This window comes from Fringilla coelebs, assembly GCF_963513975.1.
Source record: "Fringilla coelebs genome assembly, chromosome: 20".
In the NCBI taxonomy this organism is placed as follows: domain Eukaryota; kingdom Metazoa; phylum Chordata; class Aves; order Passeriformes; family Fringillidae; genus Fringilla; species Fringilla coelebs.
Genome location: NC_140046.1, coordinates 2,431,873 through 2,456,569, shown reverse-complemented (window position 1 = coordinate 2,456,569; position 24,697 = coordinate 2,431,873). Strand labels below are relative to the sequence as shown.

Below are 24,697 nucleotides of genomic sequence, written 5' to 3'. Positions count from 1 at the left end.
GAATATTTTATGTAAAGAAATTAGCAGGAAAAGAGTTAAATAAGCCAGAATTTTTCTGTTAGACCTCCTCTTTTCTCAGCTATTTTCTACTCCACAAATCCCTGTCAGGAGGTGATGGATCCTGCAGGAAAAGCACAGCCCCAGCAACCTGAAATTAGCTCCAAGTTTGATCCAACAGTGGAAATTACAATCAACTTGCCTCAGGGTGAAATACATTAAACAAATCTCTGGGTTTGCTTCATGACCTGGGAGCCCCCTAATGTGATTTTTGGCACTGTATAAAACAAAGCAGCAAATGGAAAAGGGCAAAGCTGCTCCTCTGTGGGCACACACGGGAGGGTTTGGCCTTGGAGTGCAGCAGAATGGAAGGAGAAAACAGCTCCCCCCATCCCCAGGCTTGCAGAACACACCAAAAACTGCTCAAAAGGGAATGCTGGCAGAGATGGATGGCAGAGCCACGCCCTGAGCCCCAAGTTTTTATGGATCATAGCTGACAGGTGTCTTGAAATTGCAGAAAGGAATAAAAGGGAAAAGCTATCCCAGTAAACATCCCTCAGTGCATGGGAAGATGACAGATCCTTTCTAACAAGATTTTCTGCTCTCTTGGAGGAAGACCATTTGTTAATAAACCATTTGAGAATCCATTTTTAAGGGATTTAATAAAATATACACAGGCTGCCTTGCAGTGCAGGAACTATTATTCCCTTGGGTGGGAGGAGTGACTGACTGGGGGCATTAATGGCTCCTTCTGTGATTCCTGGCATTAGATCTTGCTCCCATTTGCACTTTTCCAACCCAAAGTGAAATAATTTTTTATGAGAAACCCACATTTGGTTCCTGGCTCTTCTGAGGCATGTGTGTGTTCTATATTTTATTTATCTGTATTCAGTCAGCTCCATAATTCTTGTTGTTTTAGTGTCTGTCCAGGCCATGGGTCCTGTGTTTTTGTGGATACAAGGGAAGTTTCCATATCTAGCAAACTCCATTAATGGAAGGGGTAATAGCTGTTGTGTGAATTAAATGAATTGTTCCATTCTTGCCAAAGATTTCATAAATAATTCCCATATTTCCATCAAAATCACAGATTTTTGTTGTGATGGTTGCTGTCAATGGAACATGAAAGCTGAAGCTTGCCTGGAGGGGCTGGGAAACCCACAAAGAGGAAAGATCTTTTCTTAAGAATTTGGATTAAGGTTTTCTCCTGCCATCTTTGCAGTTCTGAATATAAATTTTACTCCTTTCAAATATGAGAGAATTACAGTGGAACTGAGGGATTAAGGAATTTCCATGAGGAATCTTGCCCTTCTGGCAAGAACACTTCCTAGGGCTGTGTTGGTGAGAAATACCACGGGTGGGATGAGAGGAGAGGAGAAAATCAGGGGTGAGTGACCTTGGAAGTGAAAGGCTGGATGGTTTTATGAATGGAAAAGTGAAACTGAGCCCTACCCAAGTGTCTGCTGTGTTCTCTCCCTGGGCTGCCCTTGGCATGCCTGGCAGTGCCAGGAGCCAGCTCAGCAGGGATTGCTGAGTGGGGCCCAGCAGCCCCCAGCTGCACAGGAGCAGGAATGAGGTCTGGGAAGTTAATGGTGTTACAGGCCCTGGCAGATCCCAAATGGATGTACTTAGAGCTGTAATGTGTTTGATTCTTTGCTTTCCCAGAATTATCTCCACATCACATCCAAGAACTGAGGCCACTGTGGCAGGCTGGGATGGCAAGATGGACACTCATTGCTCAGTCACAGGATTACAGCCTTTATAGAAAAAGAGATTACAGCCAGGATGCTGCCAGGAAATGACAGAGCTGGGAGGGAAGGGGACAGACAGGAGGACAGACACATTTAGCAGAGATGATTCAGTCTGCAGCTACAGCTGTGTGAGGGAAAACTGTTCCTACTACTCATCACTTACTCTCTCTGTGCTTGCTTGCTAATGGTGTCACATCAGTAGTAAAGCAAGAGTAATTCCCTGAGCAGAGGCTGGGACAAACCAGGCAAAATGTAAAACAACAGCATTTGTCCCCTCTTGTGAGGAACCCATCCAAATTCTTCATGTCAGAGAATGAGTTCAGACCTTTAATGCTGAGGACATGAAAAATGCAAAGGGCCTTGTAACCAGTTTCCTATAAATTCTCCAATGTGACAACAATTAGTTGTCATTAGTTCTGCTTCAGTGTAGCACTTAAACTGTGGGTTTGGACATGGGACAGATTATTTTTGTAACAATCACCCATTCAGGGTCCTGGGATCTTGGCTGGAGTGCACTGGAAACAAGTGGGCTGCAGGGAAGGGATGCTGTGGCTTTTGGAGGAATGAAGCAGGGCAAGTGCAGCTTCCAGATGGAGCAGTTTGTGTAGCCTGGAGCAAAATATGGAAAAGTCTTCAGGAGGGGAGTGGAGGGAAGTGCAGACACAGTGAGGGCACAGCCCTTCCTGCAGAATCTGAGAGTTTAAATCTCAGATGTGAAGTGCACAGAGTCAGTAGCACACTAAAGATCACTGAGCAGCAGAAGGGTGAAATAAAGGATTGAATTCTGTCCATTGACCCAGAGCTCCTTGGGTCACCCTGAACGTGTTGCTTGCCTTGCCCTTCTCTCAAGGGCAGCTCTGTGCAGCTCAAGGAGGGACTTCTTTGCTCCCTGACTTGATAAAATTCAATGTAGAAGTTGATGCATTTGCTAAATGACCCCCACCCAGCTGACTTCAGGTTCTGTGCTAATTTTAACTGATTTCTGTAATGCAGCATTTTCACTATTTGCATTAAAAGTAGGGTGAGTTTATTTGAACGTGTTCTGACTTGGAGTGAAATGTGCACAGTTCAGAATTTGGGAGGTGTAACAAAGCTGAGAGGCTCTTCAAGAAGCAGAGGAGGCTGATAAATCCCACATCACTATTCCCTCCCCCAACTTCTCCATGGAAATTTTCAAGTATTGAAAATTCTGGAAATTTAAGATATGGAGGCTTGTTTCAAATTGATTTAGAATTTTTTTCTGATCTTACTTAGTGATCAAAAAACAGATAACTTCCTTTTTTTTTTTGGATAACATTCCTCTACTTTGAGCAATAACACAGGATGCTTTTTAATGGACACTGTCATGGATTTTGCTTTGACAAATCAAGCATCTGCATTATTTCTAATTAACAAGATAAGTGCTCCCTGCTGTTTCCCAATTGCTGCACAGCTGAGGTTCCATGCATGGTAGGAAAACTTGCATTTACAAATACAAAACTGAATGATATAACTCTACTAAAAGAAATGTCTTTGTTTGACAAAGGAATGTGCTTTATTTGAGCAGTTCAAGTGGTTGACATGGATTTTTCTGTTGGTTTTCAGATGCTGGACAAGTTAAAGGACCGTTGGATGCACACTGGCTTGTGGAGGAACCTGGAGGATGTTAAAACAGTCATTGCAGAGCCCCAGGGAGGGGCCAAGAGTGACTTTGATGAGCTGCTGAAAATCTACTATGATGCAATCAAATGTAAAGGAGAAAAAGGTACATTTTTCAGCCATTTAAAATAGTTGATGCAGACTCTTCAATTAAAATTCAAGGTCTAGCATTTAACATTTAGTTATAGATACAAATTGTTCTTGCATAATCAATTACCCCTCTATTATATAATTAAAATTATTTTGCTGTTTGATGGTCAAAATCAGAATATCATTGATCAAAGTTGAATTAATCTCATCCCTCTAATGAGTCTCTATTTTACAGCCACTCACCCTTTCCAGCCAGGCTATTATTCCATATTTAAAAGGTTTTGGTGCAAGTTTCTCCTGTTCCCCAGCTGCTCCCTGGCCTGCTGAGTGTTGCTGTGCTCTTGCAGATGGGGCTCTGCTGATAGCTGTGTGCAGAGGGAAGGTCAGTGAGGGGCTGGATTTCTGTGATGAGAACGCCAGGGCAGTGGTGACCATCGGGATCCCCTTCCCAAACGTCAAGGACCTGCAGGTAGGACACCACTTCAGGGCTGGCCTGGGTTTTATGTCATCTACAAAACACTAAATAGGCACAAAAACCAGATTTTTATGTCATCTTCAAAACAGTAAATTGGCACAAAATACCTTTTGTCTCTGTTTACCTTTGAACTTCTCTCCATCCCATTTGAATTCTTTGAGTGACCTTGCACAGGTAGAGGTGGAACACTGCTTTAAATAAGGCAGGTTATTGCAGGGAATAAAACCATTTAATACTGATTTTTAATCCTGATTTAAATAAGGCAGGTTATTGCAGAAACCAGGTGGAAAGGTAAGGATTCTTTAATTATGTTGTTATTTTTCAATATAACTGTGTATGTCCCACTGCTTGCACTGTCTCACCTTTCTAATCCCATTGCCTTCTTCAGTGTCATTATTTGTCCCACTTCAGCACAGAGTGGAACTGGAAACTTTTTCCAAGCTTGTGCTGCTTTATTAGCTTGAAGTTTTGAACATGAATTTATGACACAACATAAACTCTTCCTGGATACTGAGGACAGCACTATTTGCAATATTCAAGCTTCATGTAACTTCAGGCAAAAACTTGTAAGCCCTTGTAAAAATAGCATTTGGAAATGGCTGCAGTTAAATAAATCTGAAACTATTTGTGTTTTTCAGGAGGTGGTGAAAGCAGCATCCTGTTGCACTGCTGTGTAATTGCCCACCTCAACACTTCCTTCCTTTTGACTTGAGCAGGGCTTGTCTGACAGAGGGGTGATGTTCCAATAGAGCAGGCACTGCAGAGCTGAAAGGAAAAGAAAGCCAATAAATATAGAAAAGGAATTTTCTAGGCTTTCTGCTTCCTGAAGAAAAGGTTTATTATTGGGTAGTTTGTAGCACCACTTCTTTCTAGGGGTCTGTGCCACTGCTGCCAGTCACTGTCACTGCCCTGTCCTGTGTGTTCCTCTGAGAGCTTTGGGACTGCTCTGGGAGGCCAAGAAACAAAGTGAAGGATCACAGAATAAATAAATACCAGGAGCAGCTGGATTCTGGTTCTCACTAATGCCAAATCAAACAAGAAAATCATAGGTTTGCACTTGAAAGGCCAAACAGACTCAGCTTTGGTTTGAGAGATGTGTTCTGAGCTTTAGTGAACAAGCAAAGGCTTCTTTGTTGTCTGCAGCATGTGCCTAATTCCAGCCTTGCTGGGAAAAACCACATCCTACAAGGGCCAGGGAGGCTGTGTGAGTGCAGTTCCTCCAATGTTTGCAGAATTCCTTGGAGCACTCACTCAGCCACAACATTCTTTGTCCTTCTGAAATATAATGCACTCCACTGTAGTGTAAAAATTCCCATTTCAGGAGTGCTCAGTCTCTTTCTGGAGTTAGAAATGCTGGTTGTTAGGGGCATGTGCTGACAAGGTATTTTGGAAATCCTTTGTTGTATGGCTGGCAATTAATGCCAAATGATTTGCTCAAAATCAGTGGGTTTGGGTTCTAAATGATACAAAATTAGGTTGAATAAAATGTGTTTGGGTGAATTATCTTCACAGTGGATTATGGTTTGATTTTACCTTGAGATCAACCAAATATTTCAAATATCAGGATCACAGGTACTACAGCCCATTTCTGATAACTGTATTTTAAAAATCAGTGTTCTGTTGAACTATTTTTTAAAATTAGACTGAAGAAAGCCCCTAAATTTTTCAGTAGGGCTAGAAACAGTAGCTGCCAAATTGCAAACAGCTCAAGGTCTGAGTGTTTAGAGATGGGAATGCCCAAAGCTCTGCAGTGATCAATTCTGGATGAGAGAAGGGCAGGCACCAGTCTCAGCATGAGATCTGCAGAGCTCCTTCAGGATGCTGCAGGAAATGGCTTTTATTTTAAATGTCTTTATATTGAACAGGGTTTTGTTTTGCTCAGACTTTTTAGGGTTATCAGATCTCCAACAATTCTGGATTAATGCTCATGTTTTTTTACCAGCTGAGTTGCAAGAAGGATTAAGTGAAAGAGGGTCACTCTGAAGAAGGTTATTAGTGTCTTTGTAGAAATAGAAAAGAAATTTGGAAGATTAAGCATCTTTTTCAGCTCAGGAAAGGAGTTGGAATTCCCAAATGAAACATTTGAAGTTTAGAGAATAGTGGCACACATTTGGTTGGTGTTTCTTTGGATTTTGTGGGTGAAGCAGAAAACTGGGTAAAGCCTGGAACTTCTGGGGAGGACCTTGAGTTTTCAGCAGACATCAAATTCTAACCAGAGTGGCACAGGCCAGGTTGGGCTTGGACAGAAAATTGTGCATCTGTGGCTCTCCCACAGCAATAGGTGCTCAGCAGAGGTACCAGAGGAGGAAACTGATAAGATGATTGATAAAGACATTCCTTTAAAAATAGGAAATGCAAATGATGAACAATTCCCTTGGAATAGCCATGAATGATATGCTGCTGGCATTGGTTTAAACCACTAAACAGTGCTGGGCTTCTACATGAAAAAACACTTGAATCTCTGCTTTTTGGGTTCATAAAAGTCCTCTTAAGCCTCAATTCCATAACCCCTTACTCCTGCACAGAGCTTTGACTTGTGTGAGTAATCCCTTTAATACTCCCAGGACTGACACAAGCAGCAGGGTTTGTGGGATTGGCCCTTTGGAGGGCAATATTTTATGGTGGCAGTTTGATGTTGGCTCATCTCCACTAATATGACTTGTCTGTGATCAACCTGCTTTCTAAATATGTTTTATGATTTGTAACTTGATTGAGCTGTAATATTAGGGAACATAAATAATGTGACAGCAAGAGATGGATAATCCCACAGATGTGCTATCTGATGCTAACATACTGTTAATTAACTTCTCTTAGATATTTTGAAGTGTAGCATTTTGGATCCAGACATCAATCTTGGGCAAGAGACTCATTGTCAAGTGTGATGAATAATATCCAATTTTAGTTTTTCCATATGTTTGTGCTAAGTGTATGCCACAAATCCTGGTATTAAATGGCAAACATTGGAATTCCTTCAGTAACTGTGTGCTTTTATAAGTCACAGTAATTTCTGTGGAGGCTTTAAAGATAATAATTTAGTTTCACTTCAACATTTTTAGGCATATTGTATCTTAGGTTCACTGCTTTTAACAAAGAGAAGAGTCTAAAACACTTTGTCAGGGTTAGGGAGAAAGAAATGATTCAGGCTCAGACCTGATTATAAACAAAACTGATTGAAGAAAGGGGCCAACCCCCTAATTCTGTGTTATTGCAAAGGGTTTCATATTGCTGAAGAATCAGGTTGCTAAAACAAAATAATATAAAAGAAAATGTTCAAGGATTGCTCAAAGCTCTGGTGCTCTCAATGGTAGAGTTTGGCTCCAGTAAAGCAGGAAAATTTATTTCAGAGCCAAAAATGACTTCTTTGGCTGTGACCAGGATTTCCTCTGCCTACCTCTGGGACCTGAAAGTAGAGGTAGGAAAATCTGATTTTGGAGCCAAGTGTGACTTGTTTAGTTCAAGTCATAATTTACTGTTCTTACCTTGGGGAGCTGAAAAGAAAGAGAAATGTTGAGAATGGGCAGCTCTGAGGTGCAGGCACTGAGCCCCCTGCCCAGAGAGCTTTTCTGCACTTCCACCTCTCCAGATGCTTTTGATCCTGCTACAGGAGAGGGAATTCATCCTGCAACAACCAGCAGAACTTGACCAAAACACAGCAGAAAATGCACAAAGTCAAACTCTTTCCTGAACTCCCTGAGGCTGGGACTTGGGAGCAGTGGTGCTGCTGCAGTTTGCCTTTAATGGGAATTATTTCCCTGGCTGCCCTGGGGGGAATATCTCCTTTATTTCTGCACCAAGGAAATCATCACTTCAATTGCAATTTGCTGGGCTTTATGTAACTTAAGGATACAAATTTTTGCAGCTCTTTGGCTGAAGTTTCCACTTCTCCTATCTCAACAAACTGAGATATTTCTGTCATTTCAGAATAATGATGTTTCAAGATTGAGTGTCTAGTCCTTGTGGCAGTTTTTAAGCCTATATATTTTGTGTCCCTTGAAAGGAGAAAGAATTTTGTGCTATGTAATTGATTTCTGGAAAAATTCATTTCTTCTTTACCATATTCTAGGAAAAGCAAGATTTCTAAAACATTTAATTTAAATTATTATTATGCTTAACCAGAGTTGGGAAACATCCCTTGCACTGTATTATTGTGCCATTTTTTCTATCTCAGCAACTCTCTAGTTTTGATTATATCCCCATTCACACTGCACTGTTCAATCCCAATATATTTCCATGTCCCCTGTGAGAGCAAGTCTGAGATCTCGAATGATTCCTTTTTTATTCAGTGTTATCCAAGGAAGGCAGAAATTTTCAGGCAGAAAAGGTCACCTGAGCAATTCCTGTGTAGCAGCACCCTGATGAGAATTGAGCAGTACAAATATTGATCATGTCTCACTGGCAGTTTGGGGGGGTGCTGCTGTTTTATGAGGAAATGTAGTATTTACATAAAATAGAAATGAAAATAAAAGTGTTATATTTGTGTCTAGTGACCTTATTTATTTCTATGAACTCATTAGAATGACCTTAATAAATTATTGTAATTGACAGAATCTAGTTTGGTAAAATTCAGCTAATAAGCATTTGCTTATTCCATATTATTTATGTATTAACCCTGCACTTGGAATGCTTGGAGCATTCAGAGACAAAATCCTGCCATAATATCATTTTCCTGTGGGCTCATCACTGGGAATATTGTGTTTAGGCATGGCTGTGAGTGGCTCTGTGAGGGGTGAGGATGTTTGAAGCTTGTTCTGTGACTCAGCCAGGCCTTTCCATCTGCATTATTTGTGTTCAACCCCAGCCCTTGTTCCTGCTTTTCGAGTGAGTGAAATGCTGCCCTGTTCAGTGCTGCTTCTAGTTAAGAATTTTCAGATGTAAAAGAAAAGAAATGGGTTTTCCTGTCTTAACTTTCCTGCACTCACAAACTTTTATGGTTCCTTGGCATTCGTCAGGAGGAAAGTAGATGGCAAGTGTGTTCCTGAAAACTTCTAATTATTGCTATTTCAGGTGGAAGAGAGACTCTAAGTGGACACATGAGATTTTTAGGACAGGAGATTTGCTTAAAAAACATTTTTATGTCTTTTTTGGGATGGAAGCAGGCAGTGACCACCTGGTATTTTCTCTGCTTGTTTGTTTTTAAGAGATGGGGAATTAGTAGATGTTAAACATGAATGTAACTGAAAAAATTTTTTTTGGATGATGTGAGCAATGTCTTTGCTTTCATTACTATTTTTCCTCTCATAAAACCAGAGAAATAAGTTAGTGGAATGGCAGAAAGTGTTTCTATCCATTTTCTGGCTTTTTTTTTCCATGGAGGAGAGTGCTGGGGAGGGAAGGGCACGAGCTGACCCAGGTGTGGCTCTGCCACCTCCACCTGTCCATGCAGGGACACAGGCCCAGCTTTATTGGCCTTTTCCAGCTCTTTTCTCTTCCTTTATCCCACCAGAGCAAATAGGAGGCAAGCTCCAAACAGTTGGAGATGTTTGTGAGGTGATGTCCTATCAAAGAACAGGCCTGACTTGTTAAACAAAAAAAATTGTAAACTGTTACTTATATTTGTTCTTAAAAAGCAAAGTTTGCATTTGGTTCAGTGAAGTAATGCATTAAAAATATCCCTCAAAACTTTGCCAGATGAAACAAACCAAGCAGAGTTCATTTTGCTGATTTAAATTGCACAAAATAAACAAATGGGCTTAGCCCATTCAACCTTCATGTCGTGGCACTGATAAATCAGTTTACAGTGTCCTGATTGATTTTTCTTTAGAAATAATTAGTCCATCATAGACTGGTATTTGTATACCTGGCTTTAAACGCTGTTTGTGTATTCTGAATAAACCTGGTTCAGCCTGGTGTGCTGCTACAAGGCTGCAGGCTCTGTGTGAATTTGCAGGTTATTTTGGGGGTCAAAACCAAGCTGTAGTTTTTGAGTTCCTCCTCTCAGCTTTGTGCTGTGAACTAACTCATGCAATCCATGGTCAACACAGTATGAATCAATTTATATCCTGCATAAGTCTGAGTTTCTTCACATGAAGGAATATCACCACAGGTAACTTATTTTAAAATGTAACAAATGTCATTTAATGTTGTTGTCACTGGAGAAAAACCTCTATTGCTAATTCAGTTTGAAAAATACACTTGAGTTGTAGCACAAACTGCCTCCAAGTATCTTTCCAATCCTTTAAAAAAAAAAAAATTGTTCATGGCATTTATCTTTTTTCGCTGCTGTTTCCCAGTTAACGTTGCAGAGTGAAAGATGTCAGAGTAATTAAGCATTAAAAGCAGGAGAGGTTTGCAGGTGGAACGTGGGGAGCTCGCAGTGAGCGTGGCTGTGCCCGTGACCTCCCAGACAGATCAAAGCCTAATCTGGGTGACAGCTACAGGATGGCAGAGCTTGCCAGGGGCCTTGTGCAGCTCTTTGTCTGCAAATCCTGCCCCAGAGCTGGGAGGATGTTTTTAAGGATGAACAGGTAAAAGTAAAAGGCTGTCTTTTGACATTTTAACTAATCCCTTCTAGCCTGTGCTTTCCTGCACGTTGTGGATATTTGCTAGCAGGAGGCACTGCCTTTTTCACATATGTAACATGTCAGCTTGAATCTGGCCTGGAATTGATGGGGGGGAATGCAGCAGGTCCACAATGAAATAGATTCTGATTGCATTAAAATGACAGGCCCTGGCCTTTTACCTGCACAGCCTCCCCCTGCACACTGAGCTCACATCTCTGCTGAGGCAGGAGCACTGCAGGGAGAAAACAGAATGCTTCTATTCTGGGAACTCTTCTAAAATTAATAGAAGGAAGTTTTAGAGATATGTTACACCCTTAGAGCAAGGGATTTGGGTTAAAACCCCTCAAACTCATGGGGGTTTATGTTAAAAATTGGGGTTTCTATCATTTGAGCAATGAAATGTCATTGCTGGTGTACATACAAGCAGTGAGCTTGATAGCACTGACATGTATTAGAAGAATGTGGAAGTAATGTATTTTATTTAGGTGATCTGACAGGTTTGCATTTTATTGCTACTTCAGTGAGTTTATGCAGGTATTTAAAAATAATGTCATTTTTCAGCATAAGACACAGGAGCAGTTATTCCAACACTGTTTGCACAGTCTGAGGGGCTGGGAAACCTCCATGGCTTCCAAAGGGCCATAATCCTACTGGTAACACAATTCTTCCAAAAAAGAGATGGTTATAAAACTGACCAGGGCTATAAAACTGACCATAATCCTGCTGGTAACACAATTCTTCCAAAAAAGAGATGGTTATAAAACTGACCAGGGCTAGAAGACAGATGCAAGCACACACAATATTGTCAATGGTTATGTTTTAAAGGCTGCAGTGAACTTTTCCATCATCATTCCTCATTTCCAGAGGTGAGCAGTACCCTTTTCTTTCTCCAGGTAGTATTTCAGTTTGTAGAAATGCACAGATAAAGCCAAGTTCCTTTTTAAAGAATGGTTTCATGTTCATAGACCGTTCAGAAGAAATCATCTTCTGTTTGGAAAATTAAAAAGGAAACTTCACATGCCAGTCACTAAATTCTGAGTGACTGGAACAAATATTAAATCTGTGAAATCAAACTGAATTTACTTTCTGGCTGTAAAGATTGAATTTGTAAATTTGACAGGCAATTTAAAGGGCATAAGTACATAAAATAAAATTTCTTATCCAAATGCAACTTGAAAGTTACCTGTCAGAAGAGGTTAGAAGTCTGCTGTTTTCTCTCCTGAAGCGTGTCCTTTCACTTGTCAGTTTAGAAAGGTTAATACTGTACAAAAGAGCAGCAGAAAGACCCTTTTTGGTGTAGTTTTATGCTTGTTTAAAAAAAATAATAATTCAGTTCCCCTGGCTGAATAATAATAATAATAATAGTAAAACCTTTTGATATAAATAATGTTCATAATGCAAATTGTTCCAATTCAGACCAGGCATTGTGTGTGGTTATCCTGATTGGGAAGGGCATTTCTTGGGCAGTTCATTCCGGATTCTGAAGCATCAGGGATGTGGTTTTAAAAAGGGGAACATGTTTTTCCCTGCCTGATCTCACCATGCTCTGCAGTGAAACATTTGCAGACCTCAGGAGGTGATGCCAAGCTGGGAACTTTGTGTCACTGGCTCCTGGTCCCTGGCAGAGGCCCCTCTGTCCCCAGAGCTCTTTTGCAGCTCCTGTTGAGGAGGAAAAGTTGGATTTGCTGAACCCTCCCTGGGGAAAGCAGGGTCTGGTCCCAGCTGGGGATGAGGAGTGGCTTTGGTGATAAAGGGAGAGCTCCAGTGGGGCATTTCCTTTTGGGAGAGCCAATAAATCTGGGGTTTGGAGTCCATCTGCCTGTACCTGGTTTGGGGTTTTTTCACCTGTCTGAACAGTTTATCCTCCTCTCACTGGCACAGAGCTTTGGATGAGTGTGTGGTGCTCATGTCAATACATTGAAATTATTGGAACAGATCACAGCTAAGGGCAATTTCAGAAGCCAGAATTGGTTAGTGTACAAAACATAGAGTTGAAACACTGAAGCACAATTTATATATTCTCTTATTTAACCAATGTTTGTTTGCTTGTTTTCCCCTTTTAGAATATCTCCTTTTCAACAGCATTAATAAACCAAATATTTTATGGTTTCCTTCCTAGGTTGAATTAAAGAGGAAGTACAATGACCAGCACAAAAGTACAAGAGGCCTTTTATCAGGGAGTCAGTGGTATGAAATTCAAGCTTACAGAGCTCTCAACCAAGCCCTGGGAAGGTGAGACATAACTAAACATAACTAAAACTATGGAAGTTTGGAGAACTTTTTTTAGGGGGATCTTTAAGGTTTTATTCCCCACTTTTAGCACAATGGGGTAGGTAAGGCCAAACCTCTCATATTGCAAATTTTGTCTCTTGAGCTGCTCTGTGCTGACAATTCTCTGCTTTTCAGCCTGTTGTGCATTGTTATAATTCAGAGATTTTGTTTTGCATTCAGAACCTGCTTCAATTTAGTTGAAGTTTTATTGCTCATAGGAAACAGAAAAATAAAAGCTCAAGCAGAGACAAACAGTTCTTGAGCTTTAAAGCAAATGAAGATCCTTAGGACTTTTCCAATGCACTAATTGTTCACACTCTCAGTGGGCTCAGAACAGTTGTTTGATATTTAGCCTACAAGTATTTTTGAAAGGGAGAAATAGCAGTGGGGTTTTTCAGACCTTTGCAAAAGGTCAATTCAATTATTGTGCTCACTGATCTCTTCCCAGATTTAGAAGAAAGTGGTACAGCTTCCATTTCCTAGATGGAAAAATTCCCCCAAATGTTCTTAACAAGGTAGAATTAATTCATCCTCCTTCAACAAAATGTATCATACAAATAAAGATTAGAGCTGTCATCCATATCTATTGTAGGTGCTGTGCATCTGTCATGGCTACAGAAACATCAGCTGGAAAACTCTTCTGATTTGAATTAGTCCTAATGCAAATGTGATGACATAAATGAAGGCTTAGAGAGAAAATGGAGAGAAATTGTAACATTAGGAAATCTCATTGTGGATTCTTGTTCTTACAGGCCTGATTTCTTAAATTCCTCTTTGGAATCAAAGAGCATTAATTAAAATAGGTAAAGAAAGCTCTCAGTTGTGGACTACCAGTAATGAAATAAATCAGCTTGAACTTAAATCAAGTTTTAGTGACAATTACTTAGTGTTTAATTTATTATTTGGGTGGTCTAAAATGGAGAAAATAGGTTTCCATTCTGACATAAAGGTACAAATTCCTTTTCAAACCACGAGCCAAAGCCCTTGCTAACCTGAGATGTGGGGAAGGATTTTGATAAAACCAGAACGTTCCACCAAGCTGACAGGGAGCTCTGTAATATTTACACTGCCCAGTTAAGAGTGGAAAATAAATTGTGTGGTTTGATTGGCTGTTGAATATTTGTGTGCTTTATTTTTAATTTAGCTGTTTTCATGTACATTCAACTGAAGGGAAATGAAGCTTCCATGACATCCATAACAATTTTTGGTGCATGCAGTAGAAGAGCACCTCCTGTATAATTTTGCATATTCCAGCTGACTCAGAGCAATCCCTGTTTCCCAGTTCCCCCCAGATTTTTGCTGTGTGCCCTCTAATTACATAAATACTCTTTTTTTCCCCTCACTTTTAGGTGTATAAGGCACAGGAATGACTGGGGGGCTCTTATTTTAGTTGACGACCGCTTCAGGAAGAACCCAAATAAATACATAACTGGTAAGAGGTAAAAATCTTCTGGGGAAACTCCTAATGTCTAAAAATACTGAAAACTCTGAATGACAGAAATGTGGCTGTACAAATACAGATGAGTAGGAAGGGTCAGAATGTGCCCAGCCATGGAACAAAGATTGAACTGGTGAATATTCAATATACAACAAGGGGTTTCTGTTTGTGCTTTTATACTGGGTAGAAATAAATGCAGGTGAAATAAAACAGATCCTGCAGGCAACCTTAAAAAAATAAAAAGTAGAAAAGAAACTGCTTAGGAATGTGTTTTCACCTTTGTTCCTGCCCTTTTTGCTGGGCAGAGCTGAGCTCACCAGCCCATGCTGGGCTTAGTCAGCAGGTGGAGCTCAGCTGCTGCAGTTGAGTCCAGCTCCTTCTTGATGTACTAAAAATACATTGAAATGATTGAAGGAAACACTAGAAATTCGTATAGGAGCACAAATAATCCATATATTTAAGACTTGGTAAGATTTCGTTCTGTAAAAAGTAAAACTTCACAGAAGAGTGAAGTTCTCTGTTGTTGTGGGTTCAGTTTTATTTGGTTTGTTTTGTTTTTTAATTGATATACAAAGAATTTTTAAATGGGTTCAAAAACGCTTTCTAAAATTGAGGCAGTCAGTTTTTACTTGACCCCTGTGTGCTCCAATATAATCTAAAAAACTGTTATGCTCAAGACTTCTGATATTTAATATTTTGATTATTTTGATAGGAGCAGGTTATTAGAAAACCTGTAGTTGTAGAACAGTTGTGATTCTTTGAGTTACTGTCACTTAATCTGACACAAAGTTATAAAAATCTTCATTTTATTCAAATTTTTATTAGACCCTGTAAATATGATAATAAATAGCTGCACTCTGTGTAAGCCACTTCTAAATAATTCATGATAACAAGCAGAATGAACAGCCAGGCAACAAAGAAATATAATGATGCTTATGCAAGGCAGCAGATTGAACCTAAAAAGAAGACTGGTGAAAAGGGGAAAGGCTTTTAATAGAAAAAGAAGGATAATTTTAGTTTGCTTATCAGAATACTGCCATTGAATAAATCAAGTTCTTAGCCCTGGAAAGGAGGAATTGTTGTAGCTTCATGAGCAAATTCTTGAAATCTTTGAGACTATACCTACAGAAATATTTGCACTCTTAGGGTGTCATTGTAACAGGCCCCTGGCCAGGCAATAATTAGCAGAGACTCCATGTATTACAGAAGGTTGATCAATAATTAGCAGAGACTCCATGTATGAAGGCTGATCAATAACTCTTTATTAAGAACCCCATTGTTCTTTTCTAGACCCTTAGATACACATGGACCTCACTGGTCCTTTACTTCAAACACACCACCATTGGCTAATTAATGATCCACCCTTTGATGAACAAATCTCCACAGCACATTGCACACGTTCACAGCACCAGGTGTTAACAGCAGGTTCAGATAAGAATTATTTCTGATCCTCTCCCAGCCTTCCCCAGCAGGATGCCTGGGAAAGTTGTGTTTCTGTCTGTGCCAGAGACCTGCTCCATGTTAGGGTGCTGTTTGGGGCTGGGAAATGCCTGTACAGGTGCTGATGTTTTGGAGTAAGGTGTTTGATATTTTGCAGTAAGATGCTGGTATTTTGGAGTGAGGTGTTTGATATTTTGGAGTGAGGTGTTTGATATTTTAGATTAAGGTGTTTGATATTTTGGAGTGAGGTGCTGATATTTTGGTGTAAGGTGCTGGTATTTTGGAGTGAGGTGTTTGATGTTTTGGAGTGAGGTGTTTGATGTTTTTGAGTAAGGTGTTTTTCCCCCAGGACTGTCCAAGTGGATCCGGCAGCAGGTGCAGCACCACGGCACCTTCGGCAGCGCCCTGCAGTCCCTGCGCGCCTTCGCCCTCCGCAACCAGAGGGGTGAGGAGCCTTCCTCAGAGCCCAGCTCTGAGCTCCCTGCTCAGCCCAGGCAGCTTTCCCAAGGCTCTCAACAGGAGAACAGCACTCCTCTGTCCCCAGATGTTCCTGCTAAAAGTCAGGAGCGGAATTTGGACTCAGAAGTTCATTTTACTGCAACCGTCAGCTCAGTTCATCCCACAGCATGGGAGCAGCCAAGTGACAGCATGGCAGCAGTGACACAAAGTATGTTCATTTCCACTGGCAATGTCATGGGGAGCTGAATCTTTTTTGGAGGAAACAAATGATTTTTTAAAATTACAGAAGTGCTATCGTGGAAAATGATAATTATTCACAAATGTGGAGGAGCTGTGCTCAACAGACTGAAATTAATTCTCCTTCCATCTGGTTGTCTTAAAAGAGTAATCTTTGATAAGTTTATAGTACAATCAAAATGGTTTCATCTTAATTTCTTTTTCCATTGAGCACTATGAAGATAATTTAAAATATATTTAAAACACATCAAGATTAGCATTATTGCAAGTTGAGCCCTGGTTCAAGCTACATCTGTTGTTTAGGCATTGCTGTGAGACTCCTTCTATGTGATCTCCTCTGGTTCCAGCTTCACAAGTAAAATCCATCCCTAAATTTTAGGGAAGGTTCTGATTTCATTTCAATCAAGAAGGAGCACAATAATAAAGATTACAAATTTCAAATCCAGTCATACTCTACCTTTATGTGCCTGTTAATCTATTCATTTAATTAAGACAATTCATGTGCAAAGATTGTTATAACATCTGGGCTTTTGTTTGTATTATTGTTTTTAATGAATGTTGTAAATCACTGTAAACCTTCTAAAACAGTGGTAATTCTGATGTGCTAAACATGCTGTAAATCAGATGCAATTCATTCATGTTTTGTGATTTGTCACAGGTGACCAGAAGGTTGATGCAGAGAGCCACTCTCACCATGTAAAACAGAGAAGGAAACATATGGACTGCCCCCCCAAAATGGCAGCAATCAAAATAGAGAGAGGAGAAATGAATGGTTGGACCAGTGCTGATGTGGTGGAAGAGAAATGCTGCTCTGAGCCTCTGACTTCAACTCCTGTAGCCCAGAACTGCAGGGCCACAGGGAGCAGCAGCCAGGAGCATGTGAATGGGCCCAGGGACCTTATTGATCATTTCAATCAATGCCAATCATCATTAATTGCAGAGCACAGACCAAGTGGACCAGAATCATGTTTGGAAACAACTCATTTCTCAGTTAAGAGTGCTGAGGCCCCAGGTGCTGAGGGACATCCTGCTGAGCTCCAGCTTCCAGCTGAGCCCTGCAGGGAGTTCCCTTCAGCAGCAGGGAGAGCTGAGCCTTCAGCACCAGCTGAGGATGAGGATGAAAGCATTTACTTCACCCCAGAACTCTATGATGATGCAGACCCAGAGGAGCAGAGAACTGAGCCCCCAGTTCCAGCCTGTTCCACCACTGGCATTTGGGAGGAATGTGGGAACTCCACAGTCCCTGCTGATCCTTTTGCCAGCAGCACCTCAGCAGCACAGAATGGCACTGCAAAAGCTGAGGCTGCCAGGAGTCCCCATGGGATCATGGAAGATGTGAGCAGCAGGGACAGGGCTGTAGGGGTGGCAGCTGCAGCAGGAGCAGAGCAGGGAGGAGCTCAGGAGATGGACATCCCTAAAAGGAAAATCAGCCTCTCCAGATCCCGAAATAAAGGTGTGTCATCCTCTCTGCTGGGCAATAGTGGCACCTGGTGACAGCTCCTGTGGTGAGCAGCCCTCAAAACACCACAGGGCAGCTGCACCATCCCTGTCCTCATGGAACAAAAGCTTCCCTCAGGCTCCATTTCTCATTTTATCTTTGGGGTTTTCACTGGGAGAGTTTTGCCATGTGCAGTTTTCTAGAGATAAATGAAAATTCTTCATCCTGACTTCATGGCTGAAGGACATCATGTCTAGAAATTCTGAATAGAAACCCAAGTAGGATCTGACCTGGAATTATTGGTTTGTCCATTACAGATTTAATTAATCCACCATTCAATACAGTCAAATAATTGGGGTTTTCCTCAGAAAGCCAAACACCCATATAACCAAATTATGGTCCTCTGCATTTGTTAGATTGGGATTTTTTAGTAAAACATGCAGAACAGCATCTTTGCAGATCAAGTTAGAGACAGATTGAGCCTAAATACTAAACCAGGTTTATTTTCCAGTACTTTGGTTCCTTCCAATTTCTTACATCAAAATGTCCAGCAGGAGCTATGCACATCTTGATATTTGATGAAGATGAGAAGCTTCTTGAGAGAAGAATTTGAGATTTCTTGAAGTTTTCCTTTTGTGAGAGGATCTAATTTCTGTTGCTTGGATTCTGTGTTTATTCATGTCAAAACCTGTTCTCATTTGTATGTCCTACAAGCACTTTTTACATGTAACATATAAAATGTAAATTGTACACAAAGGTCTTTGAATCTTGCCCAGTCTAGTTTTTTTGGGGTTTTTTAAAAAGTATTTTAATGTTTTTTTTTATTTTCTGCAATGAAAAGAGCCAGGATTTTTCTGTAATAAAACATACTGACTTTTTAAGAAAAGATTCTTTATTGCTATCCTACATTCATATGAAGATGCAGGATTTTTGCCATCTAAAGATTGGTTCATATGTGTTGATAATTTTTGTTTGAGAGTAGAAATGAAATTATTAACTGGTCATTTTCCATATTAACTGGTCATTTTCCCCCTCTAAATAACATTTGGAGTCCATCCCCACAGAGCTGTGAACATGCTCATATCAATAGGATTTAAATTGTGCCCTTTCTTTATAGAATAAATTCATCTTTGTGAAATTGGACACTGCAAGGATGAGAAGAACACTAGAATTTCTTCAACTGGCAGTATTTGGCATAAGGCTTTTGGTTCAATTTTTGCAATCCTGATGACCAAGTTTCCTTGGTTTAGGTGTCCTGGATTTCACTGACAGCTTTGGTTTAGTTAATAGGGCAGAAATTCCAGCATTGAAAACCTCTGACACATCTAAAGAGAAATATTCTTCATTTCTGTTGAAATAATGCTGAAGTTCCTCTTGGTTCCTGGCCTCTAGAGCTGTCCTTGGGCTTGATCCTCAGTTTCCCTAAAGCAAATCTTCTGCACCAAACCCCTTTGAGCATTTTTGTGTGTCTGAACAAATAACAGAAATCACTTAAGCTTTGTCACTTGTCTGCTCATCCAGGGGCCCACAGCCTCTTATTTGTCCTTCAGGAGATTTGTCTGTCTTTAAATCCATAACATTCAAAAAGAAAAGAAGAAAATCCATCTCCTTTTCCTTATCTGGAGCAGATTGTTCCTTTCTTGAGCTGTGGTGCCTCTTCCTTTGATCAGAAATCCTTTAAGGCAGGGCCTGCTCTGTGTCACATCACACCCATTTAAACTTTACATCAAATTAACCATTAGTTCTGAAATATGCATTGAAACATCAGCACTTGTTACTATGATTTCTGGAAAAAAATTTCTGTCCTCTAAAAACTCAAATCAACAGGTGGATAAATCCCCTTTGTGTTCTGCTAGGTTTGGACTGTTGCTTTTGGTGTAAATTCATTCTGAATTTGTCTTTCTATTTCATAACTGTGCTGTTTGATATGTTAGAGGTAATACATTTATGGTAGTTCTCAGAATTAAATACTGCCCAGCCTGCAGATAGAAGGGAAGTGAAGTCAATATACTGAATTTCCTAAAATTATTTATTTGGATTTATCACATCTATCAAGGCTACAGTATTGAAAATGCTTTTCCTGCTTTGATATAATAGCTCAGTATAATCTCTGTTGCCTAAAATACTAACAAAATCTTGAATTTATTCAAGGACTGAAAGTTCAGAGGAGATGCAGCAGAAGGAAAGCTGCCCTTAGGCAGAGTGGCTCCTCCCGAGAGAGAAAGGTACCACATCCATGGATTAAACACCTGGTCTGAGGGGCTGCTGAGTGCTGGGGTGCAAGGGAATCCAGAATAATTTATGATAGCATTTTCCAAGTGAAATAACACAATGAAATGGTTTCTTCCTGATCTGCAGAGCTCTGGTTTACACACTCAATAGATACCTTTGTTTTTCGTGGGAAACACAAAGGCACCAGCCATCCCAGGCTCCTTTCAAAATTCCCAATAGTTTGATAGCCTGCACTGTTACAGGCCATAAAATCCCTCAGATTTTATATGACATTTTTCTATTTAAGTCAGGTTAAACACTTTTAGCATGGTGTATATTGAATTATTAACTAATATGAATGATAACCTTTGAGTATTTCAAGTACTGTGTTTCTCTGAAGCAGTTTGGATAGATTTAATTTATTTACATTATAATTTATTTCTATTTAAATGCTTTAATCTGCATAGTTACTGTATGCAAACCAATATTTACATGCACTTGTGCATTGCCTTGCTAGAAGGAAGCACACAAGCAGCCTTGCAGGAAAGGACTTCACTGTGTTGTGTGTGGAGCTGAAATCCTGCCCAAAGCTCAGGGTAAGATCAGCTCTTTCCTTGGGAAGGATGGGATGTCTCATCCACCCTTTTACTTTCCCAGTTTTGGATATTGGAGGGACATTTTACAACAATTGGTTCATTTCTCCACTGGATTTGGTGTGTGGATAAATGACAGCTGCAGAAAGCTTTTGAGGGGAGAGAAGGGAGTTGTGACAAGAAGAATTATTTTAAATAAGTTCTTCTTTCTGGCAGTTTTCTTGATTCAGGGTCCTGCCACACTGACCTGTCTTGAGCCTAAATCTGATATTTGAGAGTTAACTGAAGGCAACTTCTGCTGCCATGATGGGAGGCTGAAGGAATTATTTGGAGCACAGTGGCCCATTCACTGGGGTTTGTTCCTTCCCAGGGTTAGGGGTTCATTTGCCACCAGTTTATGTGAGAAGTTTGGTCATTCCTTGGAACAGTAACTCAGTGAATCCAGGGCGTGGAGCTATCAAAAGTCTGCCTGAAATAATGACACTGCTATTCTTCAGTGTGTAACCTACCTTGTATTAATTTGGGTTTATTCTGTTGTACAAAGTGGGCATGAGCTGTTTTTGGGAATTCTTTGTGTTTCTGTGAGACACTTTCATTTGGGAATGTCTAAAGGCTGATAAAAGTAACAGCAATTCTATTTTTTAAAAAATAAGCTTCATCTTCAGGCCACTGGGCCATTGTGATAATGACCTAATTACAAGATATTCTCATCAGTTACATGCAGATTAGAGATGCTTTGTGCTTAAACAGTCTGGAGCTGATGAAACCAAGAAAGGACAAATCTCTTCAGCAAACCAAACCTGTGCCTGAGGGGCAGTGGGACATTTTCCATATTCTGCACCTATTACACCCAGGCCAGTTAGCAAAGTCCACAGTGGGCAGGCCCAGGTCCCTCCTTGCCTCCCTGTTTTCCCAAAAGAACCTTTAAGATTTGGGTGATCTCATCAGGAACCTTTCATTCCCTCCCTGAATTTATCAATATCATCAAACCTGTGAGATGGAACCCCAGGGCTCAGGAGAGGCATTCTGGGCTACAGAATGTCTGCACCCACCAGGGTGGCTGTTGTCAGCAAGGAGTTTTATGCTGTTTAAACTGAATCTCAGATGCCAGTTGATTGAGGAAAGTTAAAAAATCTGAAAATTAAAAATAAATGGCTTTATTCAAAGTGGATTCAAGCTCGCTGGTCGATTTGGGAGTAATAACAAGGGGAAAATTATCTGTTGAAAAGTAAATTTTGGACACATTAAAAATTTTAAAGAAGGCCTTCTTCCAAGGGCCATTTACAGCAATAGAAGTCTTTTCAGTGCCTGCAGTGGGTATTGGATCAGGGCCTAAATTCCCATCTTGTAAATGTGGAAAGTTTGCAGCATGGTTGAACAGTGCTGTATTCAAAACCATGTGTGTATATAAGTCTTACACCCCACTTTTTAAATTATAGGAATTTTGAGAAAAGCTTGCTACAGTAATAGTGAGCTGCAAATAATCTGGAAACTCTTCAGAAATGCCAATATAAGAAGCAAAGAGTCCATTAATAACTGTAAGTGTAAACTAGAGGCCATTTCAGAAGATGATAATGTGGTGTTGGTCATCTCAGATGCTGCAAGTCTTGGTCACCTTAAAGAGACTCTGAAGGTTTATCAGATGCCAGTGGAAGGTAAGTTCTCAGTGATAAATTCCAGCTTACATTTGTCAAACCCTTTTGCTTTAAATTCAATTAAATGCCATTCACAACATTGCCACCCTCCCCTGGACTTTTGGGAAGCTCATGGTGAGATTTTCCCTCCTCAGAGCTCTGTGGGCTCTGCACATTTAACAAACACTGAGAAGGAGCTCCAGTGTCCCCTGCACTCCCAGACTTGTGGGGTCCTTTCATAAATCCTGGTGAAGAATAACAGAAAATGATAATGGGAACAGAATCCTGTCCACTTCTTGCCAGTTAAATCCAGGACTGGCCACATGTACCTGTGGTGCTGAGTCTGACAGGAAATCACTCCTGTCAGCCCATGCCTTGTGCAACCCTTTGGGTCTTCAGGTGACAGAGAGCAAAATAAAGGATTTTATTTCATTTGTGGGCAATTCTGCTGCCTGTCCTCTCATTTACTGAGAGGTGATTTTGCCACAAGGACTGAGCCTTCTTTACCAATCTTTCTGACATTTTGAAATGTGTGAAGTGCAACTGATAAAATAACTTTTATCTCTTTCAAAAAGCTTGATTCCTGTATAAACTACTTTTTCTTTCTTTTTGAAAGATCTGAATGGCAGTTTATCTTTAAATGCTATTTGGAATGAGAAGGAATCTTCTCTGACAAGTTACTTGCAGTGCAGGAGCTGTGTCCTTCAGTCCATTTCTCCAAGTCCTTTGATAGGAGCTGAGGTTACTCTTTTCAGTAATAAAGTGCAGTCATGGGTAAGTCAGATCAGTTTATTTTGTATAATAAAATTATAATGGAATGATTTGTACAGGAAATAATGAAATACTATTTTTGTAAAAGGTAGAATGAATATTTACCCAGATAATTTTATAGGATTTATCTGATTTCTACCACAGAGATTTGAAATGATAGTTATAACTAGTTCAGGTCATTGAATATATTTGTCTGTACCTAATTTGTTGCAATGTCTGTAGTATTCCATCTGAAAAGGGATGGGAAAATAGCAGCCATCCGTGTCTTTCATGAAAGGAAAACCAGAACAAAACATATTTACACAAGTGCTGTAGACTTGAATTCTCAGACATGTAATTTTATGTTAGTTTTGGCACTAAAAAAGAAGAAGTTAATCAGCCCCTGAAGGATGAACATGGACACGGTTTAATGGAGTCAACAGGAAGAATTTATTTCTAGGTATTGTATTTCACTGTGAGCAAACTGAATTCTCAATAGGATCCTTTGAAATATAGATGAGAAAATTCTGGATTTTTCTCTTAAAAGTGAAGGGTGAGGCTCCATCCTGAGGGATCTGTGCAGGTAAGCCCAGGACACCTCTGCCTTCCCTGCATTTTCCTTCATTTACTCCGTGGATATAAAGACAGTTGAGCTTAATGAGAGATTTTTGAGACTGAATCTTTGCCAAAATCTGAATATGATCCTCATGTTTTGCCTGTGTGTGTCATTATCAGCTGTCCAAGCTGTTTGAAGTGCAGAGGATGGCAGTGTGGTGATGGACAAGGTTTGTGAAGCATTATTTGCCATGAATTTTGGGATTTCAAACACGACCACAAAGATTTCACAGCGTTTCCAGCATTCATTTTGTATCAGACATACTGAAATGTGGCACTGAGGGAATTGATTCTGGCAGAATATGAACTAAAGGGATCCTCTGAGGAGGTTTTTGTTTTAGCTTCTCAACTGTCTCTTTGTGACTCTTCCATCCCATCAGGTGTAAACATGGGATCAGCTGGGTGTAGCTTAAAAATGTAAAACAAACCAGTGGTTTCTTCTCAGCCCACCTGTAGATTGGATTTCTGGGCTTTTTTAGCTAAAAATACTCTGTTAACTCCAGCAGGTTTTCTGAATGAGTCTCTTCCCTTCCCTTTCTTCCCTGTTCTTTGTGTCCCCACTAAAAAGAAAGCTCAGAACCTCGTGGGCCTGCAAGGGGCTGAACCCCCCCAGCTGTGGCTCTGGGGAGTCACTGTGAGAGCTCATGGCTTTGGGAGAGACACATCTAATCTCTTAATACATGGCTTTGTTTCAGGAAAAACATATCCCATCATCTTCCACAGAGCTGGGGAACCCTCTCTGCTTTGGGTCTGACCGTTCTTAGGGTAGATTCATGTGCCAGGTGACTTGAATGTGGGATTGAGGGGGTGAGGAAGGAAACCACTTTTTAAAATTTTATTTTATTTATTTTGTGTGTGAAAATAATGATATTTATTTACAAAGGTAGGATGGACTGGGGATGATTGATGCTAGAGGTAAATACAGCTTTAATTTTATCACCTCCTGGCTTTAAACCCACTGGCTGTTGGTGTCTTGTAATTGGGAATATATTGATGTAAATGAAGGCACACAGAACGAGTCCAAGGAGTTGAAAATGATGATTTATGATGTGCTATCATTTAGCAGAGCAAACACAGATGCATTAAAGTGAAGAAGCTGTGATTCAGTCAATCTTAGCTCCCAGTTCTAAACTCTTGAATCCAAGCTCCTGCTGGTGCTGAGC

At 40.3% G+C, this 24,697-nt stretch overlaps 2 protein-coding genes across 2 annotated transcripts in view; both read left to right on the top strand.

Annotated features, from left to right (window-relative positions):
- Positions 1–18,449, top strand: part of BRIP1 (BRCA1 interacting DNA helicase 1) — a 46,122-nt gene extending 27,673 nt beyond the window's left edge. Inside the window, exons 15-20 of the mRNA XM_084218884.1 lie at positions 3,330–3,489; positions 3,821–3,942; positions 12,568–12,680; positions 14,069–14,151; positions 15,947–16,264; positions 16,952–18,449. Coding sequence (XP_084075010.1) covers positions 3,330–3,489; positions 3,821–3,942; positions 12,568–12,680; positions 14,069–14,151; positions 15,947–16,264; positions 16,952–17,787 — 1,632 coding nt within the window. The 3' untranslated portion in view covers positions 17,788–18,449. The remainder of the gene's footprint in view (positions 1–3,329; positions 3,490–3,820; positions 3,943–12,567; positions 12,681–14,068; positions 14,152–15,946; positions 16,265–16,951) is intronic.
- Positions 18,450–19,658: 1,209 nt separating this feature from the next.
- Positions 19,659–24,697, top strand: part of LOC311161569 (uncharacterized protein) — a gene marked incomplete at both ends in the record, with an annotated part of 44,790 nt that continues 39,751 nt past the window's right edge. The window contains 4 exons of the mRNA XM_084219242.1: positions 19,659–19,667; positions 20,460–20,538; positions 21,975–22,190; positions 22,786–22,943. Coding sequence (XP_084075368.1) covers positions 19,659–19,667; positions 20,460–20,538; positions 21,975–22,190; positions 22,786–22,943 — 462 coding nt within the window. The remainder of the gene's footprint in view (positions 19,668–20,459; positions 20,539–21,974; positions 22,191–22,785; positions 22,944–24,697) is intronic.